The sequence below is a fragment of the Diceros bicornis genome, chromosome 7, assembly GCF_020826845.1.
Source record: "Diceros bicornis minor isolate mBicDic1 chromosome 7, mDicBic1.mat.cur, whole genome shotgun sequence".
NCBI classification, from domain to species: Eukaryota; Metazoa; Chordata; class Mammalia; order Perissodactyla; family Rhinocerotidae; genus Diceros; species Diceros bicornis.
In genome coordinates, this window is record NC_080746.1 from 10915502 (window position 1) to 10937559 (window position 22058).

Genomic DNA, 22058 nt, shown 5'->3' on the forward strand with positions numbered 1-22058 from the left:
GATGGGTTACCGAAGGGATGGTGTGATTGACAATGGGGTGGGGCGAGGGGGGGAAGCCAAGACAACCTCTATCCAATCGAACTTGAGGCTGCTCCTAGGACCGACTGGCACTGACCAATCGGAGGACGTAACAGAGTGCGACGTGCCCACCCCCCACGCCCCGCGCTGCCTGGAGCCGCGGCGGCGGTAAGCAAATAAGGGGGAAGCTGGGCGTTGAAAGAGCGGTGCTGATTAGCGACTCCGGAATCGCCTGGATGAAAGCCCACTTGTGATTCGTCCTAAGTAGACCAAAGCCCCTTTGCGCTGGAACAGGCCGCGCTGTGAGGTGAGAGTAGGGGATTCCGGAGAGCTGGAGCCAGGTGAGGGGGGTGGAGGGGAGGAAAGTAGGGGCGGCTGCAGAGAAGAGAGAATGGCGGAGGCTGGGGTGAGGAGGCTGGAAGAAGGCGTGGGCGGATGGCGGGGCACGGACCTCTTAGACACTCTTGCCGCCGACCTGTCCCAAGGCCCGGCGGCCGGTAATACTTCATTGCGGGCAGAGAAGGAAGGAATGTTATATTTTTCATGCTCCTCAGAAAGTGAAATGTCAGTGCCTGATTCAAATACCTTATGACCCAAATCTTAATCGCTCCAACTACTGGGACGTAGCCGGGCGAACGTTCTGGAGACCTGGGGGGCAATGTTTTCCTGTCGCTAGTTTGAATCAGCAACAAGGCTGGGAAGAGAAGCTAGAGTTCTCATTACTGGAGTGTTCACACCCCTGCACGGGAGTGCTGCTGTTTTGGGAGCCCCTGGGTGATGTAGCTAACACAATCACTTTCAGATCGCTACACCGCCCAGGAAAAAGGGTGGAAGGACGTGACCTGGACACATTGAGCTCCCTTTTCGTGCGTTAAGAGATGATGCCACATCGGTGGCATTTAGGTAGCTTGGCAATTGATTTTTCCCAGACTTGCATTTTACTTAATCAAAGGTAGAGGCATTATCCTAATATTTTAAAATTCAAATAGTGAAGTGTTTACAGTAGAAAAATAAAAATGTGAAAGCCCTCCCAATTGTTTTTGAAGGTTTGGAACAGCTATAAAGGAAAGTGAAAAGGAATCTTCCAAAAGGGCAGTTTACTTCTGTAACCTGCTGTTTTCTGCTGCTTTCAAAGCCTTGAGTCTGTGAAAATATGGGAATGGGTGAGGTACCTGTCTCCCACCACCAGCAGCACTAGGGCCGAAGTACGCTCCATGGAATCCACATTTGTACTGGACAGTAAGACATCTGGTAATGGCCATTAGTATTCTCACACATGATCGGTTTGTGAGCAGTGTATTTTTAATCAAATAGGCTACATATGCAGGCGTCAGTCACCCTAATGCCTCTATCAGTGTTCTCTGAGAGCTGGGTGAAAGGGTGTGTAGAACCAGCTGTTAAATGAATGAGGAATGAGCTACACATATTTCTGAAAAGTTCTGGACAAACTCTTTCCAAAGAAAGACCTCACAGCATGAGCACCAAGGGAAGAAATTGGCCCTGTCGTTGCTCTTGTTGTCAGCTACTAAACAGGATGTTCAAATTTAGACAAATTTTGTAATTCTGACTCAGGTCTACCTGCTTTAAATGCCACAGGCATTGAGTAACTGGGCTTACTCTGGAAACCAGGTTGGCTAAACCATCTGATCTCAGAGAAAGTTTGAAAAAGCCCTGGACATTAAATAAAACCACCATTGCTTTAATTTTTTTAATCACGTGTTACTCAATACTTTAGCTCTTTCAATATGGGAAATAATCACAAGTATTACTCCCACACTGAATTAACAAGATAAAATGACTAGATACTCATTCCTTCCCCACAGCAGCACTCTATACTATATCCAGCCCTTCCTTTCCACGCTTAGTAAGAAAATGTACAGTTTGGTTATAAAGTGATAAACCTCATTCTTATAAGAGCTTGGGATATTTCTCTCATTGCTTTAGCGGAGCGCGCGCACTTAAGCGCTAAGCCACGGGGCGGCCCCTCTCATTACTTTAAAGCCGTACCATATGTGGAACCCAATGCCTCAGGAACTTTTAAGCTTGTATGGGGGATTGAAGGGCAGTGTTTCTAATGATACCAGCTTCAACTACCATTTGCCCTGTATTCTAGGTGTTAGAATTGGTCCAAGTTTTACAGGTTATTTGTGTAATATCCAAAACAGCAGCAATTAAACTTAACTAATTATCTTGTTAAGGGCAGTACCATCAGCTCAGTCAACCAAGCAGGAAACCTGAGTCATCTCTAACACCTTCTCCCTTGACTCCTTTCCGTTTTCACAGCTAAGTTCAGACCATCATCTCTTATCTGGAGAATTGCGATAGTCTCCTAATTGGTCGCCAATCTCTGTTCTCTGATCTCAATTCATATGCACCCTGCCACCAGTTACCTTTTTAAAAATTAAGAATTATTTCAAAAATAGTGAATATTTCACTGGACAGTATGACAAATACCTATTCCCTACCAACTAGATTAACAAACATTAACATTGTGGCACATCTGCTTAAGTTTTTTTATTTTAAAGAGAGAAAACATCACAGATTTAGTTCAGATCCCTTTTGTTCTCTTTCCTGGCCCCATTCCCCTTCCTTCCTCCCTCCGCAGAGACAAACACTCTTCTGAAATTGTGCATCATCCATGCCCGTGTGTTTATATGTTTACTGTTTATATGTATACATCATAAACAATATATATTACCATTTAGGTTTTTTAAATTTTAAAAATACAAGTAGTGTAGTACTGCGGGCTTCAATTTGGCAACTTGCTTTTATCACTCAATATTGTTTTTGAGATACATAGAGTATAGAAAATAGTATATCCACACAGATCAAGTTCATTGATTTTAAGTGTTCATTATGAGTGAACGATATTGTATCCATTCCCTTACTGATGGACAGTTAGGTTTTTCCAGGTGTTTCGCTATGACAAACATCTTTGTACATGTCTCTTGATGCAAGAGTTTTTCTAGAACAGTGGTTCTCCAAGGGGAGGCTACTGCCCCTTTGGTCATTTTGGAATTTGGTTATTATTGTGATTTTGGAGGCTCTGCTGGGGTTTACAAAGCAGGGCTGGGGGTGCTAGATGTTCTGCAATGCATGGGACAGTCCCTCACAGTGAAGAATTGCCCTGCATCTTGCACAATTTTTGAGTGTCCCACAGGATACTCATTTATGATATGAGCCTAGAACCTAACTCTATTTTTCGTATAAACATAATGTATTTTTTGGCACAGTTTAATGTAGTAAAATTTCCAGGAATGCAACTCTAATGTAAATCAAGGGGAAATTATACTTATTTTTGGTTTGGAACTTTAACAAGAGTTTTTCATCACTCTAGAAAATCACATAACTGAAGGCAGCCCAGCTCGTGGTATTTGAGTTGCCATCCAGCACACCTGCATCAGCCTGCGTTTGTAGCTTTTGCAATCGTGGTGATTCTAAGTTTAGGTGCAAGCATCTGACTGCTGTACTTCATTATGTATTCTAGTGCAGTCAGCCTGAACATTTGTATATTTAAACATATGTTTTATTATGAATTACTTTCCATTTAAAATTGGCTTCTGTGTATGATATAGAGATCTATTTTTATTATTTTCTTTTTTTTTAAATAATTTTATTTATTTATTTTTCCCCCCAAAGCCCCAGTAGACAGTTGTACATCACAGTTTCACATCCTTCTAGTTGCTGTATGTGGGACGCGGCCTCAGCATGGCCGGAGAAGCGGTGCGTTGGGGTGCGCCCGGGATCCGAACCTGGGCCACCAGCAGCGGAGTGCGAGCACTTAACCGCTAAGCCACGGGGCCGGCCCTAGTTTTATTATTTTCTGATTGGGTAATCATTTGTCCCAACACCATCTATGAAATCCTTTACCCAGTGAACCGTAAAGCCAGCTCTGTCCCAGACAGAGTTCTCATAAATGCACGCATCTGTGTCTGGGATCTTTTATTCCGCTGATGCACGTGTCTTAATGCCGCTGTCACACTGTTTTAATTACCTTGGTTTCATAGCGTGTCTTGTGGTAGTTGGTAACAAGAGAGGCAAGTTTCCATCCTAGTTCTCAAAATTGCTTTCGCTGTTCTTGGACCTTTGCTCTTCCATATGAATTGAGGGTCAGTTTTCAGGTTCCACAAAACATTATTTTGAGATTTTGGTTAGAATTGCATTGAATTGATAGATTAAGGAAAATTGAAATCTTTCAATATTGAACCATCCCATCCAGGAACATGGGTTATTTCTCTATTCATTAGTTGTCTATTCGGGTCTCTTTAAAAAAAAATCTTCAAATAAAGTTTTATAATTTTTTCTATAAAAATCTTACACATCTTTTGTTGGATTTATTCCTACTTATACATATATACATATTCATACACACACATCTTTTTATTGTAAAAATTTCAGATATATTCAAAAGTATAGAAAAAAGTACGGCAGGGGCCGGCCCGGTGGCACAGTGGTTAAGTGTGCACGCTCTGCTGCTGGTGGCCTGGGGTTCGGATCCTGGGCGTGCACCGACGCACCGCTTGTCAAGCCATGCTGTGGCGGCATCCCATATAAAGTGGAGGAAGATGGGCACGAATCTTAGCCCAGGGCCAGTCTTCCTCAGCGAAAAGAGGAGGATTGGCAGGGATGTTAGCTCAGGGCTGATCTGCCTCACAAAAAAAAAAAAAGAAAAAAGTATGGCAAACACTCATGTACTCATCACCCAGCTTCAACAACTGACTCATGACCAGTCTTGTTTCATGTCAGCACCCTTCCCCGCTTTCCCCCTGGATAATTAGGGAGTTCCTAGACATTTTCTATCTGTGTGTGTGTATATGTCTTAAATAATCTTTTAGCAATATAACCACAATACCATCACATTTTTTTTAAAAAACAGTATTTTTCACTTAAAAAAATAAACAATAATTCCCTAATATCATCAAATATTCAGATACTGTTCAGATTTCCTCAGTCATCTCATAAAAGGTTTTTTACAGTTTTTTTTTGAATCAGGACCCAGGCAAGGTCCATATATTACATTTGGCTGAAATGTCAGTTCAGACTCTTTCTTTAAAGTAAACTTTTTAGTGAAGTGTGATACACATACAGGAAAGTATACAAACCAGAAGCGTAGAGCTAGATACAATATAACAAAATTAACGAAGCCATTTTACCAACACCCAGATCAAGAAACAAAATTTCCTAAGCATCGGAGAACCCCCTTCATGCCGCCTCCAGTCACTACTTTCTACAAAGTAGCCATACTCCTGACTTCTAACCCCAAAATTAGTTTGACCTGTTTTTGAACATCATATACATGGAATTATACAGGATGAACTCTTTTGCCTCCAGACTTTTTCACTCAGTGCTTGTGAAACTCATCCATCTTGCTGGGGGTAGTTGTTTGTTCCTTCTCGCTGCTATTAGTCCATCATACGAATGAATAGATTGTATGTATAATACCACACTCGATCCTTTTGATTGGTGGATATTTGGGTTGTTTCCGTTTTTAGCTATTTCAAATAGGGCTGCAATGAACTTTTGTACATGTCTTTTAGTGAACGTATGTGTACGTGTGTGTTGGGAATACCCCGAGGAATAGAAGAGCTGGATCTAGGGTACATGTATTTCAGCTTAATTAGATACTGCCAAATCGTCTCCAAAGTGATTGTAACGGTTTACACTCTCACCAGCAGTGTATGAGGGTTCAGTCACTCCACGTCTTTGCAAACACTTGGTGGTGTCTGTCATTTTCATTTCAGCCATTCTAGTGGATCTCTAGAAGTACTGCATTTTGGTTTTCATTTGCAGTTTCCTGATGACTAATGAAGTTGGGCACCTTTTCATACATTTACTGGCCATTCATATATCCTCTTTGTCAAGTGTTTATTCTTATGTTTTATCTGCTTGATCTATTGGTTTCTGAGAGAAGTATATTAAAATCTCCCACTAGGGCCCTGCCGGGTGGCGTAGCATTTAAGTGTGCATGCTCCACTGCTGTGGCCCGGGGTTTGCAGGTTCAGATCCCGGTGCACACCAGTGCACCGCTTGTCAAGCCATGCTGTGGTGGTGTCCCATATAAAGTACAGGAAGATGGGCACAGATGTTAGCCCAGGGCCAATCTTCCTCAGCAAAAAGAGGAGGATTGGCAACAGATGTTACCTCAGGGCTGATCTTCCTCACCAAAAAAAAAAAAAAAAAACCTCCCACTAAATGTGTGGGAGTCCACACATGACAATAAATGTACATTTATTGCAGTGATTCTGTCAATTTTTGGCTTTATATATTTGGAGGCTTTGTTTTAAGCTCATTTGTTTTGAGTTGGATGTTTTTGCTAAATTATTCCTTTTGTCACTGTCCTTATTGACATTTTTCAAAGCTTTACATTCTATTTTGCTTGATACGACTGTTGCTTCACCAGCTTATATTTTATTTCATCTTGCTTGTTTTTCTTTTGTTTTGTTTTGTTTTTTTTTACTGAGGAAGATTTGCCCTGAGCTAACATCTGTGCCAGTCTTCCTCTATGTTTTAGTATGTGGGCCGCCAGCACAGCACAGCCGCTAACAGAGCAGTGTAGGTCGCGCCTGGGAACTGAACTCCGGGCCGCTGAAGCGGAGTGCGCTGAACTTAACCACTAGGCCACCGGGGCTGGCCCTTGCTTGTTTTTTTTAATTGTGGTAAAAAACACATAGCATAAAATTTACCATCTTAAGCATTTTCAAGTGTACAGTTCAGAAGTGTAAAATATATTCACATTGTTGTGCAACAGATCTCCAGAACTTTTTCATCTTGCAAATCTGAAACTCTATACCCATTAAACAACAGCTCCCCATTTCCCTTCTCCCCTTGTTTTTGTTATGTTAGTATGTGCTTTGTATGTCTTTTTCAATCTCTATATTTTCAGGCTCTCTCTCATTATGCTTTCTCTGCAGTTTTTGTAAAGAGCTGGTTTTTTTTTTAATTTCAATATGAGAATCTCTTTTTTTTTTTTTCTGAGGAGGACTACCTCTGAGCTAACATCCAATGCCAATCCTCCCCTTTATTCTTGAGGAAGAGTAGCCCTGAGCTAACATCCGTGCCCATCTTCCTCTACTTTATATGTGACGCCGCCACAGCATGGCTTACCAAGCGGTGCATCGGTGTACGCCTGGGACCTGAACCTGCAAACCCCGGGCCACCAAATCGGAGCGCGCGCACTTAACCTCTTGAGCCACCAGGCCAGCCCCAAGAGTCTCTTTTAATAGTCAAGTATAATCTGTTTGTGTTTACTATGATTACTGCTATATTTGGGTTTATTTTTGCAATCTTATTTGGTATTTTGTATTTTCTTTGCTTTTTCTTTGTTTCTTTCCCCTTCAGCTTTCTGCTTTCTTCCTTTATTTATTTTTTTACTCTACTAGTGTGGAAATTATTCAATCTCTTTCTGTTATGTGGTGTTTACCTATATGTTTTTTTTAAAACATGCATATTTAGCTTAACAAAGCCTACAGGTAATCATTAACTCTCACTTCTTCCAGAGCAAAATGATAAGCATAGAATCATTTAACTTTGAACTGTCCTTCCTCATCTTCCATATAACTGTTGACAACTATTTTAGTTCTTCTTTGTTTTTATTTATTTGGTTGTTTTTTGTTTTATTTTGTTTTTTGCTGAGGAAGACTCGCCCTGAGCTAACATCTGTGCCAATCCTCTTATTTTGTATGTGGGATAGTGCCACAGCATGGCTGGTGAGTGGAGTAGGTCTGAGCCCGGAATCAGAACCCGCGAACCCGGGCTGCCAAAGCAGAGCGTGCCAAACTTAACCACTACACCATGGGGCCAGCCCCAGTTCTTCCTTGTTTTTAACTCCTCAAAAAATTAGTTCTTATTATCATCATTACAGAAAGCTTTACTGTCAGTATTTCCCAGTATTTGTCTCACTATTCCTCCTTAAATCTCATGCCTTCTTTCTTGGTTCATTTTCCTTCTTGCTGAAGTATATTTATGAAAGGTCTACTCCATTTCAGTCTTTGTGTGTCTGAAAACATCTTTATTTTACACTCACTCTTATGGGAGCCATATATGCTGACCAGTGGTAGCATTTCTCTAGAGAGGTTTCAGTTTGTCTGTGCTGGGATCCGATGAGTTGCTCACCTTTACTCTAGTTTTCATGTCACTCTCACTACCTGGGATTCCCATCCCACATTGGTACTGTGATTTGAGCCCCACACCTGTGTGTGATGTAGGATTGGGATTCAGATTTCTCTTGGATTATTTTCTTTTTTACCCATGGCATGAGGTACTTGGCCAGCTTTCTTCCAGCTAAGTCAGCAGCAAATATTTTAGTCTCTATTTCAAAGACAGGTGAGCCCCTTCAGGGCCTGTCTTTATGCCTTGCTCTCAGTTCTAGCTCTGTGTATCATGGGTCTGAGACCTCATCTGTCCAGGAGAGGACACTCCTAAAGTCCTGCATCTGGTTCCAGTCCCCTGCAGACCTTTGGGCTCGGCTCCTGCTTCCCACTCAGGCTTTGAGTCACATTTTTGTTTATAGCAGTTAAGGATTTTCCTTTATTGCTTTTGAGCTCTGCTGTGTATTAAATTCTTTTTGTTCTATTTTGTCAGGCATTTCTGTGTTCGCTGTTGTGGAGGTACCCCCCTTGTTAACTCTGTCCAGCATATTGACGAGAAGCTACAGTCATCTTTCTAAAACTAGATATCATCCTGTCACTCCTTCACTTGATTTTTGTGGACTTGTTAGCACTGCTTCATTTATTTATCCAATAAATATTTGTTGATTATAATCTCTGGTAAGAACTGGGGAGAGTGTGGTAAGATATAAAGTCTCTGACCTCATGGAGTTTACTATTTAGTTGGGGAGACAGAAAATAAACCTGTGAACAATAATAAAAATGTGAGCTGCAGTTTGTGAAGTGTGCCCTGAAGGAAATAGAGTGAATGGAGAGCAATAGTTTCAGGGGTTACTTTAGCTAGGACAGTCAGAGAAGACCTCTTTGAGGAGATTACATTTAATCTTTTTTTTTTTTTTTGTGAGGAAGATCAGCCCTGAGCTAACATCCATGCTAATCCTCCTCTTTTTACTGAGGAAGACCGGCTCTGAGCTAACATCTATTGCCAATCCTCCTCCCTTTTTTTCCCAAAGCCCCAGTAGATAGTTATATGTCATAGTTGCACATCTTTCTAGTTGCTGTATGTGGGACGTGGCCTCAGCATGGCCGGGGAAGCGGTGCGTCGGTGCGCGCCCGGGATCCGAACCTGGGCCGCCAGTAGCGGAGTGCACGCACTTAACCGCTAAGCCACGGGGCCTGCCCGAGGAAGCTACATTTAAAGCTGAGATCAGAAGGATGAGATAAGGCCAGCCCTGCAAGTGGTGGAGGGCTTGTTTGGGGTTGAGGGTTAATTCCAGGCGGTGGAGACAGCAAGTACAAGGACCCAGAGGTGGGGAAACACTTGGCCTGTTAGTTACCGAGGCGACACACATGTGCTCTAACAAGGGGAGAATGCGCCCAGTTAGGTTAGAAAGGCAAGTGGGAGCCAGGCCTCACCTGTGGCCTCCCCTCTCTCCTTGCCCCTTGCCTTTATTCGGTCCTCTTGCCACACGGATTCTTTCCCAAATGGGCCCATGCAAAGTCACTTCCTTTGTAAAGCCCTCCCCACTATCTCAATTCCCATTGCATTTCGTTTCTTCTACTTATCTGAATGGAATGTGGATAGCCGTTTACAAGACGGTGTTCTCCAATTGGCCTTAAGCTTCTGTCAGAAGATATGTCCTACTTACCTTTGTGATCCCCAGCTTGTAGCACAGTGCTTTACATGGTAGGCACAAATCAATGTTGATTGAATAAATATGTTGGGTTTTTTTTAGCAGTTCATGCTAGGTCTTCTTTTCCAATACCTTTATAATAGAACTTCCCATAGATAATAATTTTTGTAGCATTTAAACCATCAGGGTAAAGAAAACTGTCAACCTGAGGTGGGATTTGTTTGCTGAAGACTTGTCTCTGATGCTGAAAGGGACAATTAGGGAGGTACTATAGAATGGTGTTACCCTAAAAGTGGGTCGAGTGGTGGCCCCAAAGAAGATATGTCCACATCCTAATCCCTGGAGCCTGTGAATGTGACCTTAACTAGAAAAAGGGTCTTTGTGGGTGTAATTAAGTTAAGGATGTCAAGATGGATTTTACCAGATTATTTGGGTGGACCCTGAATCTAATGACAAGTGTCCTTATACCAGACAGAAGAGGAGAAGGCAGAGAAACAGAGGAGAAGGCCATGTGAAGAGGGAGGCAGAGACTGGAGGGATGCAGCCACAAGCCGAGGAACACCTGCAGCCACCAGAAGCTGGAAGAGGCAAGGAAGGATTCTCCCCTAGAGCCTTCGGAGGGAGCGCGGCCTGGCTGACACCTTGATTTCAGACTTCTGGCCTTCAGAACTGTGAGAGAACTGTGGCTTTCTGTTGTTGTAGGCCACCTAGCTTGTTAATACGTACTCTTTCCCATTATACTTCAGCTACCTCTTCTGTGACACGGATATAATACCTACCTCAGAAGGTTACTGCCATGATTAAATGAGATATATTTATAAGGTACTTAGCATACAGTGAATGTTCAAAAATAGTGATGGCTCTTCTTCTTCTTTTTCAAGGACTTAGGAGTTTGCTTCCTTTTGTGAATAAAAACTCGGTGATAGAGTGGGACATTTCTGTCTTGTGATTGCTTGGTAAGTCAAAGCTCATACCACAGACTTAACCTACCACAGACTTAACCTGAGAGCGTCAACTTCTGTATTGGCCATGGAGCTCTCGGGTCTGCTGCCTTTTACAGTCCTCAGAGAGTTCAGCTTTCTACTGTGGGTTGGGGGAAGACAAACTAGAACTCAGATACCAAATTTGAAATGACCCACATGGAGCAGAAAGCAACCTCTCAGTCTTCACCCAAAAGAAAGTTTTTGGGTTCTAAATTCCTAATTCCTCTTAAGGGACTGGACATTCCCGAAGACCTATATTGATTAATCCTCCTACTACACCAATCATCAAAAATTCCCCATAATGAATTCAGCCTTTCTGTATTTGAATGCCTTCATAAAACCTGGGAGTGTGCAGAAGGCTGGCAGTACCCAGAGTGTAGAGGACTCCTCATCCTGCTTGGGCGGGCCCTGGGCCGAGCTGGAGTCCAGGGCTCATGCATCCTTTCTCCCACAGATGGCTGGCACTGTGCTCGGAGTAGGGGCTGGCGTATTCATCCTAGCCCTGCTCTGGGTGTTAGTGCTGCTGCTGTGTGTGCTGTTGTCCAGAGCCTCCAGTATAGCTAGGTAAGGCATTCTCTCCAGCTGGGAGTCCGAGGTAAAAGCAGTTAGAAGCAAAATCACTGATGCTCATTGAACATTTAGAATTCAGAAGATCATTTTTGTAATTACTGGCAGTTTGAATGAGTCGCATTTTAACCTCTTATCAAAAGCACTGTCTTATTTATGCTCTGAAGCAGAGGTGGGAGGAGAAGGGAAGTGGTATTTTTCAGTTCACACTGTAGAGGAGATGTGGGGACATGAGAGATGAAAAGAAAATCTGCTTTCGCTGCCTGTTGAATTTCTTGGGGTTGTAAATGTGTGTGTTTCTTAACTGTTCAGATTTATGGAAGATGCTTGGTCCAGTCCCTAAGGCTCTAGACCTGGGCCTGGGGAAACTGAGGAAGTGCTGGATGACTGGGGCTGGCTGTATGTCAGGCGTTGACTTCAGAGCACAGTCAGGCCATAAACTGACGCTAAGAACACGATAGAGTTGTGCTCTCTGGCCAGAGTGTCACTATGAAGCAGCAAGTGATATAATTTACTGAAGTATTCTGGTCTAAAAACCAGCACAGAAGTGGGGGCAAGGGAGGGCTGCTTTGATTTTTCATGACTATGACTGCATAGAGGCAAAAATAAAAGCCACCCATTCCCATTCTTAGGAATTTGGAATTACCAGGAATAAACAGGAATGCATCCAGCTGGTACCTGTCTAGGAAGAAGGGCTTTGGGATGAAGGGAAAAACATTTCTGAATTCACTGGGCAGTGTGGACAGCAGGTGTCTGGGAATTTTTAATAGCCTGGAACATAGAATATTGGCCCCAGGGAAGAGCCAGCCCAGGCCTAACTGATTAGAGAGGACACTGTGAACAGTGCTGCTAAGGCTCTGTGCTTCTACCCACCGCAGGTTCTCTGTCATGTTTGTGTTCCTTGGCGCTCTGATCATCACAGCAGTTCTGTTGCTCTTCCCCCGGGCCAGTGACGTCCCAGCCCCAGAGGTCGAAATCAAGGTATATTGGTTTTATTTTGCCTCCTGTGTTGTAACTCTTGTTTCTCCTGGTCTAGACCTCTGTCCTGCCCTGCAGTGTTCCCTGGTACCAGGTTGGCTGAAATGTGTTGGAAGAATTGTGAAGTGAAAATAAAGATGGGGAAAGCCCCAAGGGAATGTAAATTTCCCGACCCTTCCCGAGAAGAGAGTCTTATTCTGATTCCCACTTGCAACACCACTGGGCCGTCATTTGCCCGATTTGATCTCCTCTCCAGTTTGCATCAAGTTGAATGAGCCAAAAGCCACCTCGTACTATAGGGCCAGAGAAAAAGAAAATGAGTTAGGAACAGGAATAGGCCTGGTCCTGAAATGAAAGTGTTCCCATTCCTAGTGGCCTTGGCTCAGAAACTCAGATCCTGGGCTGAAATTTATGCAGTGCCCTCAGGGTGCTGAGTGACATGCTTTTTCACCTCCGTGTGTGGGAATTTTTCCACTTGTGATATGGAGAGGATGCTTTCCATAAGAAGAGCAGTGAGGAAAGAGGCATATTCCTGTGGGAAGCAGAAGGTGCAGAGATAGATGAATTCTATACTAACAGTCTTCTGGGAGTTCGTTGGTCCTCGTTCCTGGAACCACATCTGCCAGCACCCACCTCTCTAAATGGATTTTTATCATCTTTCTCATAGTTCTTCTCTGGAGACCGCACCCGTTCTGGTTCATTCTTGATTTGGGGCTCTGGCTTTACCACACACAGCTGGTCTCAGGTCCCTATGATCTTGATAATGGTATTGACTCCTATGTCCCATTACTCCTAGCAGCTTCTTTCCTCTCAACCTCCATTTTAATTTTTTAAGTAGTAATGATGATAACAGCTAACATTTTTTTAAGGGATTACTGTGTTCAAGGTTCTGTGCTAAGCACATTTTTTCATTATCTCATCTAAAACTCAGGACAACCCTAAGTAATATGAAGTAGGTACTATAATTATCCCCATTTTATAGGTAAGGACACTGAGGCTGGAAGAGGTTAAACTTGCCCAAGGTCATACATATATAGGAAGAGGCAAAGGAAGGATTCAAGCTGAGGTCTTTCAGTAAAACCTTCATTGCTGGGGACTCAAAAGAATATTAGGGGCCATCACAGAGTTCATGGGTGACTATTTTGACACTAGACAACAGTACACAAAGTTATATAACTTGAACTAAAATTGGCACACATTTCCAACTCTATCTAGGACTAGCCATGGCAGAAGGGAGGAAATTTGTTCTGAATGCTCCAAGGGAAATAATACACCCAAATTTAAGGAATTATTTCCATTTATGCCAGATTTTTTTGTCAGCATTTGAAAACCACTCTAACGGTGTAAGAACCATGTGTGAGCTGGGGGTAAACTCCCACCTCAGTTTCCCTGTCTTAAAAGGGGAGAGCGGTGCCATATTTCTGGGTTGCTGCAGATGTGAATGTTGGAAGAAGGGCACAGAGCAAACACTGTTTTGAAATCAATCCCTCTACCCTCTAAGAGTTTCAGACCCAGGAGAGAAGAATGGAGTTGAGCAAAATATGTTGGTCAGCATGACCAGCAGACTGGAGTTCTCATTTTCAGGTTTTGAGAACCGGCCCCTGCAGCAGCCTGGCTCAATACTGTATCAATAATACATGACCTGGGCCTTCTGTACCCAAGGCCTGCTAATTGGCTAATTAAAAAGTGAAACGTGTCAAACGCGCCAACATGTAGCCCACGAGAGACTTGTTCAGTACTGGAGCCAAGGTCAAAGTTATGTTAAAGCTATTTTATCAAACTGACCTTTGTTGTAAGTTGGCTGTTAGGGTATTCTCTGGAGCAGCCCTTGCCTTTTGGTGTCTTGGAGCTCAGTGATCACAGCAGTGCTTGGACTGGACAGGTGCTTTGTGTTCGCCACCGTGTCAGTTCCCTGCTACTGCTGTAACATAGCACCACGGACTTAGTGCCTTACAACACAAATTTATTATCTTACAATTCTGTAAGCTAGAAGTCCAAAATCAGTCTCACCGGCCAAAATCAAGGGGTTGGCAGGGCTGTATTCCTTTCTTAAGGTTCTAGGGAAGAATCTGTTTCCTTGCCCTTTGCTGCTCCTAGAGGCCATCCACGTTCCTTGGTCCATGGCCCCCTCGCTCCATCTTCAGAGCCAGCAACGTAACATCCTCTGACTCTGTTTCCATCCTCACATCTCTTTCTCTGACCCTCTCTTCTGTCTCCCTCTATCACTTTTATGGACCGTTCTGATTACATCGTGCCCACCTGGATTGGATAATCCACGCTAATCTCCCTATTTTAAGGTCAGTTGATTAGCAAGCTTAATTCCATCTATAATCTTAATTCTCCTTTGCCATGTAATCTAACAGAGTCACAATTTCTGGAAATAAAAATGTGGACATTTTGGGGCCATTATTCTGTCTACACAATCCCCTTTCAGGTATTTTGGATTCTCTTTAGGTACTAGCTTTGCAAAGCTTCTGGAAGCTGTGAAGTCGCCCAGACACTTGGTTTGTGTTGCTGCTCCATTAGGTCTGTAGATTAAATTGCTTTTCCTCCTCAAATTTAAGCACTACTATTTGGATCTGGGGAGAATAGAGCCCTGGCAGGGGACAGTAGACAAGTGGGTAGAGCCAACACCAATTATAGGTTTTTGTCAGCAAAGACCAACGACTTTGGGGCCTCAAGTATGACTGGCTGCCAGGCAGCCAACTATATTGGCCATCCTCTTAGTTACCTATCCTCTTAGTGTTTTAGTGTCTCAGGTAAATGGCCATTTTCTGCAAACCTTAGAATGCTGGGTTACAAATGTTTCATCAGAACTCTTCTGATGAAAGGTTTAGAGTCACCTTTTCATTTTGAAAATGAACCCTCCTGAATTGGCAATGAGTTGATGATTTTGGGGTTTGGATCTTGGGTACATGGGGGTTTATTGTATTATTATGTGTTTACATATATGTTTAAAATTTTCCATAATAAAAAACAACAACAAAAATGAGCCTTTCTAAGACCAACCATGCAAGCTTCTCATGAACTCTTTCAGATAACTGATTGCAGAACATAAAGGAACTCATCCAGGGTCTTCAGAGTGTTTATAAACATCCTAAATCAAACCATTTGTTCCCTATACTTCATTAATCCTTTCTTATTGTGTTTCCAGCTCAGGGAGTTGAGAAAAGGTTCTTTCTTATCCATTTACAGAAGAGACTCAGGGCAGGATGTTACTGCTGGAAGTTACAAATATAAAGACCCTGGCCCGTTCACCAAAGATTTCAGGTGAGCACAGCCAGGTGCTGAAGTGATAGTAATATAATTTTTGATGTTTCTTTCTCCAGATTGTGGATGACTTTTTCATTGGCCGCTATGTCCTGCTGACTTTCCTCACTGCTGTCTTCCTTGGAGGCCTTTTCTTGGTTCTAATTCATTATATCCTGGAGCCAATCTATGCCAAACCACTGCGGTCCTACTGAGCACTATTTGGGAAAACCAAGACCCTGTTCTCTCCTTCACTTTGATGTCACTGATGAGCAGAAAGGAACGGTGTGGAGCCTTGTGTTGACAGCCTTCATGCCTTAAGATCAGAGGAACATCCATTCATCACTAAGACAGATCCCTTGAGTCCTGGCTTCTGGAAATGGGACTGCACAATTGTCCCTGTGGAGATAGAGTCTCCCAGCTTAAGAGGAATATTGCTGTCTTCTCAGCACTTGTACCTCCGGGTTTACATCAGTTTTGAAAGGGAAGTAGTAGCAGTGATCTGATTAGAGTAGATTTTCAATTAAATGTCAGTAAGTGGATTTTGGGAAAAGGAGCACTTTGGCTCCTGCCGTCCAATAGATGGAAGAACCTGGTCCTTTTTGATAATATGTAAAATTCTTAGTTACAAGGTCAGGATCATTTGGAAGGAAAGGCACTCAAAGTTCAAAAGGTTATTTTAATGTGATGATTTGGAAAACTTATTCCGGTGTTGGTTATTGATCACTCTGCACATCATGCCACAGAGCTCTGTAAAGGCAATGGGTGTCACTTCTCTCTGCTCTAAGAAAGCAAGACAGTAACCATAGGACTGACTTTCATTTCAAACTCTCAGACACAGCTGTCTGAATCTAGTATTTCTATATTGCATGTCTAGTTGGGGGTTAGAGGAAGGGTATGGAAATGTTGGATGTTCGTCTTGCTGATATATATCTCTGGATTCTTTTTCTTCCAAGACTTGGTGGCCTCTGTGTGCCTTATTCAATTACTGTAAGAGTCCATTTTGGGTTATTGTCATCTCTTTTTGTCTTTGTAGCTCTTTCTCCAAAGCTAGTGAGGAATGTATATTCCCTGGATTAGATATGATTTTATACCTGTCTGAGATCCCACATCAAGTGAAATTTGTCATTAAATGGAGGGGCTCTGGGCTAGTTCCACTTTGGAACTCATCCTGACTTCCTAGAGCTATTTGAAGAAGGATCTTCTAGCTTAAAATTAACAACCGGAAAACAAGTTGGAGAGAGAACTTTGATTGAGTACATGCTATATGCCAGTAGTGCACTAGTTCCTTTGAAATTTATTTAATTTTTACAACAATCTATTTATTATCATCCCCGTTTTAAAGTAGAAAAAGTTAAAGCTTAAAGAGATTAACTAACCTGCCCAGCATCACCTAACGGCCATTGTGCACAGTGTGGCAGACTCCAGCCTGACTTGGACTAAAAGGAGAACACACTGAGCTTTGTGGAACTTTGACTGCGAGCCTGAGGAAGTCAGTGCCACTTGCCCCCCACTTTCTCTGCTGGATCCTGTTGTCAGTGTAGAGAAGGTACAGTCCTGCCAGCCCAGCGGGGGGTTAAGCTCTAAATTGGGAGAGAACTGGTGACTTCTGGGAGTCATGGGCTGGTGAGGGCCAGGTGTAGTTATTCCTACACTTGAACTGTCTCTACTTTATTCAGTTTGGAAAAACTTTGCAGATAAGGCTTTATCACAGAAAGCTGCAAAGGAAATAGTTTCTTAATCTGGCCTAGGGCCCATAGGCAAGAAAAGAACAAAGAAACAGCCCTCCAAGCAGATTGGAGGAGAGGAAGGAGAATGCTGAAATGTTGAGGGAGGTGGGGCAAGCTGGGAGAGTCATGCTATTGTGCTTCTCTCTGGACTCTTGCACTGAGGCTTCCAGATGCCTCTGAGTCTCTTGCAGAGATGCTGAGCCAGCCCAAGTGGAGCATTGACTCCTAACAAGCACAGGCTGCCATTTGTCACCTTCTCCTGAGAGACTTGCTGCAAATCCGGGAAAACTCTTGTAATTCCTGACCATGAATCCATCTTTTTTATTCCCCAACAATGGTGTCCAACTATTAGATCAATGGATAATAGCTATGAAGTTTTGGGTGACTACTTACATGGAGAAAACTGTGTTAAGGTTAGAAACTAAATTCCTTCCCGAACACCACTGCTGTCTAATTTTTTTTTTTTTTACACAGATGTAAATGACAGGCTTGTGTTTTAAAGGCAAAAAATATACTTCATACAAACTGTGTTTTAGCTCAGCCTACCTTCTATAGATCCTGAGTCCGTAACTACCAGCTGTGGTGAAATGAATGATAGATTACTTTCTACCTTCATACTCAAAGCAGTTAGGTCCAATCCTAAAAAGACCCCACAGGTTTGGGATAAGAAGTAGAAGGCTGAGAGGGCACAAAATGAATTTCACCGAGAATTCTACATGGGGCAACACCATAATCAATGTCTGATATGGCACCCCTTGTGCTCATGGCCTTCCTGGAGACAGGGCTTAGAGATTGTCCCTTATACAAACTGAAATCATCTTGGTGTCCTATTCATCGTTCTTTGATCAATGGCCTTAGAGCAGGTTGTGCTATACTGTTCCCTACCCAGAGGGGATCCTGTGGCAAAGAGACTGTGGTGATCCCCACTGTTTAGAAGCTGGAGAGGGAGAGTGAATCAAGGGCTTCTATATAAGAAAACAAGTCATTTCATAGCCTCTTAAAATTGTATCCCTACAAAAGCTAAATTAGCAGGACACCACCTTACCCCCACAGTGGAGACAGTTGTCCCATCTGCTAGGTGGCAGTATGTGTTATGTTTTAGAAGTCTCATAAGCCAGCAAAACACACTAGGTAATTTTTTGACAAGTTTCTTAAATTTCTCACTTATAAAAATGGAAGTAAAGCTAACATTCTTTATTGATGCATAGTGTTAGATATTTAATCTACAATTCATCAGAATTATTGTACCAATGTTCAGTTACTAGGGAATGCATAGCGATTCATTCATGCTGCATACGACACTATGGCCATTCACTCAACAATTACCCCGTGCCTACTGGGTATAAAACGTTGGTCCTGGTGGAGTAAACCAATCCAGGAACAGGGCTCTGAGCTGTCTAGGCTGTCTTCCTAATTCCATCCATCCATTCCATGGAATGAAGGCATCCAAATTATCTTTAAATGTTTATATTCTAACGTAAAGTAATCCACTTCTTGTTCTGTTCTTTAAGACATAAACTTTTCTATCAACTTTATCTCATTGCTGTGTTTTTTTTTACTTTTTTATTCAATGTGTAAAGAAACCTGCTGCAATTCTTTTACAGATGAGAAACAGGCAGAGAGAGAAAGGAGTTTAAAGTTTCACAGCTAGTTAGTAGAGGGGCTCAAACTTGACATCAGGGTTCCTGATGTCTCATTTCTCAGATAGTTTAAAGATCATTTTTGGCTTTCAAACAACTCTTTAGTTTTACATTGGTTAATACCATTTCTTAGCTATCTGTACCTACCATTTCCCTAATCCATATCCAAAAAAGATAAAAGTTTCACTAAAGAATTCCTAATTAACATTTACAGTATAAATAAACATTTTATTGTAAGTTCTTGGCTTAAACCTTTAAATATCTGGCTATTGTTACAAAGGAGCAAGTTTCCAGATGTGGGAATCAGAACTGCGTGGAAATGAATCTGGAGAAGTGTTGATGATCCTCACAGGAGCATAAAAACTCAGGACTGGAAGGAATTTTATAGTTCCTAGAGTTCAACCTTTAATCTCGACTTCCATCCCAAATCTTGGGAATATTCTATTCTTCACATGCTAAAACCACAATATTTATTATGTTTAGCAAACAAGTGCTAGACATTTTTTGAAGTGCTTTATAAGTATTAACTTATGTAATCCTCATAGCAACCCTGTGAAGTAGGAACTCTTAACATCCTCATTTGACAGATGGGGAACAGGCACAGAGTGGTGAGTGATTTGCTGGAGGTCACACAGCTAGGGGTTAAGTAGGAGTCAGGATCTGAAGTCAGGCAGTTTGGCTCCAGTTGAAGCTCTTAACTACTTTATATTATACTATGTTGCTTCATAAGATGAAAACAAAGGAAAAGGAGGGACGAAGGTCAGATAATGCAAATCCAATTGATAGAAATGCCAAAGAGGAGCAGCTGAGTCTAGTGGGAAATCCAGAACCTTAGGGATTGGCCAGGAATCCGGGACAACGCAGTCAAAAGCCCAGTGGGACCTCAGAGAGAACTTCACTGGGGGGCCGGTGTGGGGGGCCGGTCTCTGCTCTGTTAGACTTTGCTCTGTTGTGGCTTCTCCCTTAGAGAAACTACTAAACAATGGGGCCGCTTGTAAGCTGAGTTTTCAAGAAGGACGGACACAACCATCTCTAAAGCACTGTCCACCGGCAAAGTTTGATAGTTGGGTTGGTTTTCAGAGGTGCCATGGAAGAATGAAAGCCACAAGCCGAGAATGTTTGTTTCTTGATCTCTGTCTCCAACAGATCATGGTGGTTGCCGTTCACTCAAGGAAAAAAATGTTTCCAAGTCCCCACATCCCTACCCCAACACACACTCACTTGTCTCAGTTTCCTGGGACCTAAGAAATGACAGCAGGGATCAAAATCAGGGCCCAACATCACAGTCAGATTGAGAAAGTTCATTTTTCTGGTCTTCATCACATCATGTTGGGTATTGTAAGGGATGTGCATTTAGCCTAGGGCCTGCCTTCAGAGAACTCTTCAGGTAGGTACATACGTAGCGTTTATGCACTACCTAAATGCTACATGGCCATGCCCTCCACTTTTTTTTAATCTTTGGGGATTTATTCAGTTTCCTGTCTTCAAATTGATGTTGCCTGAGTTTTACACTGGGAACATGTCATAGTTCCTATTGCTGCTGTAACAAATTACCACCAACTTAATGGTTTAGAACAATACAAATTTATTATCTTATAGTTCTGGAGGTCAGAAATCTGAAAGGGGTTTCCCAAGGCTAAAATAAAGGGTTTGGAGGCCACAGGGGGGAATCCCATTTCCTTGCCTTTTCTAGCTTCTAGAGGCTGCCCACATTCCTTGGCTGATGTATCCCTCCTCTCCAAAGCCAACATCTTCTAATCTGACACCTGACACGCTCACCTCCCTCTTTGATTTATAAGGAGCCACGTGATTACATTGGGCCCACCCTGGCAATCCAGGATTGCCAGGACTCCTGGATTGTGAGACTGGATCTCACAGTCTTGAATCACATCTGCAAAGTCTCATTTGCCATGTAAGATGACATATTCACTGTTTCTGGGAATTAGGATGTGGACCTCTTTGGGGGAGGGGGTGTTATTCTGCCTACACGGACTATATGGCCCTGTCTTCCATCTCTAAGGATGGCCTCCTTCCACCCTCCATCTTCCATCCTCTCCTCACCCCTATTCCTTCATATACCAGGTCTGCCCCTTTATCTCTAGTACCACTCTCCAGTTCTCAGGGTTCCCACCCCAACACCCAGGATGTGTTAAGAGTTTCCTTCCCTTCAGCTTCCATCTTAGTGGTAGCCTCAGTGTGCTAGGATCTACCAAGAGCTTCTTTCTCTTTCTTTTCAGCACTTTTTTCCTTCCCCTCCCCCACCTCACTAGCCCAGTCTCCCAGTGGATCTCTAAAGGAGAAACGCAGAGTTATTGCTTTTTAATTACAAGTGCTATTGTAACATCTATAAGGAAGAACACTTTAAGCCTAATTGAGACCAAATGTGAAGTTAAATTAAATGAATAACTAATTAACGTAATGCTCCTGCATTAGCCCCTAGTGAGTGCTGAGGCCCAGGGAGAAGGCAGGTACCAGGCCCCCGGGGAAGAGTCAGTGCCCAGAGCTGAGGTGGGCAGGGAACCTGGGGCCTGGGAGGCATGTGTGGAAGGGCAGATCTCAGGGCTGGGGTTCTCCAACCTTTGCTATTTTCCCCAAACTCCCACCTACAGCCCACATCCTCATTTCTGAGGCCAGGTTCTAAGCTCCCACAAGCCTTCTGCATCCCCCTAGTGCCACGCTTATCCGCGGGCATGAGCGAATGTGTCTCATTCATTCTCCAGTCCCTATGCCAAACATACAAGGGGCTTGATAAGTATTCATTCCCTCTTCCGCTTCCCTCACTACCTTATCAAACTAATCACCCAAGTCCTAGTTGTCCTAGTTATCCTTCATTCACACACCTTTCACACTCACTCCTCCCACGGCCCTGGAATCCCCCGCTGCCAGCCCCTGTCCCTGCAGGGCTGGACTAATGGATGGCCAAATCCCTCAACTTAAGTCGCCGTCCCTTGTATTTTTTCTTGTATTGTTTATAAATGTTTTCATATTTCTATCTTATCCTCTAACTAGACAAGCTCCTCAAGGCAGGGTGTGTGTAATACTAATTTGTCTCCCTTTACACAAATCTTCTGAGGTAGGTGTTGATTTAGTAAATGTTATTACTACTTTCTAGAAGAGAAAACAGGCTTAAAGCTAGTAAGTGGTGAGGCTAGGG

The 22058-nt window shown here is 42.9% G+C and overlaps 1 protein-coding gene across 1 annotated transcript; it reads left to right on the top strand.

Moving 5' to 3' along the window:
* The first annotated feature begins 208 nt into the window (after positions 1 to 208).
* TMEM218 (transmembrane protein 218) lies at positions 209 to 16491 on the top strand. Its single transcript, XM_058544889.1, has 6 exons — positions 209 to 325; positions 10229 to 10428; positions 10639 to 10713; positions 11195 to 11304; positions 12186 to 12288; positions 15615 to 16491. Exons 4-6 carry the CDS (start codon positions 11195 to 11197, stop codon positions 15747 to 15749), a joined length of 348 nt encoding a protein of 115 aa, XP_058400872.1. The 5' UTR covers positions 209 to 325; positions 10229 to 10428; positions 10639 to 10713; the 3' UTR covers positions 15750 to 16491.
* The last annotated feature ends 5567 nt before the right edge of the window (positions 16492 to 22058 follow it).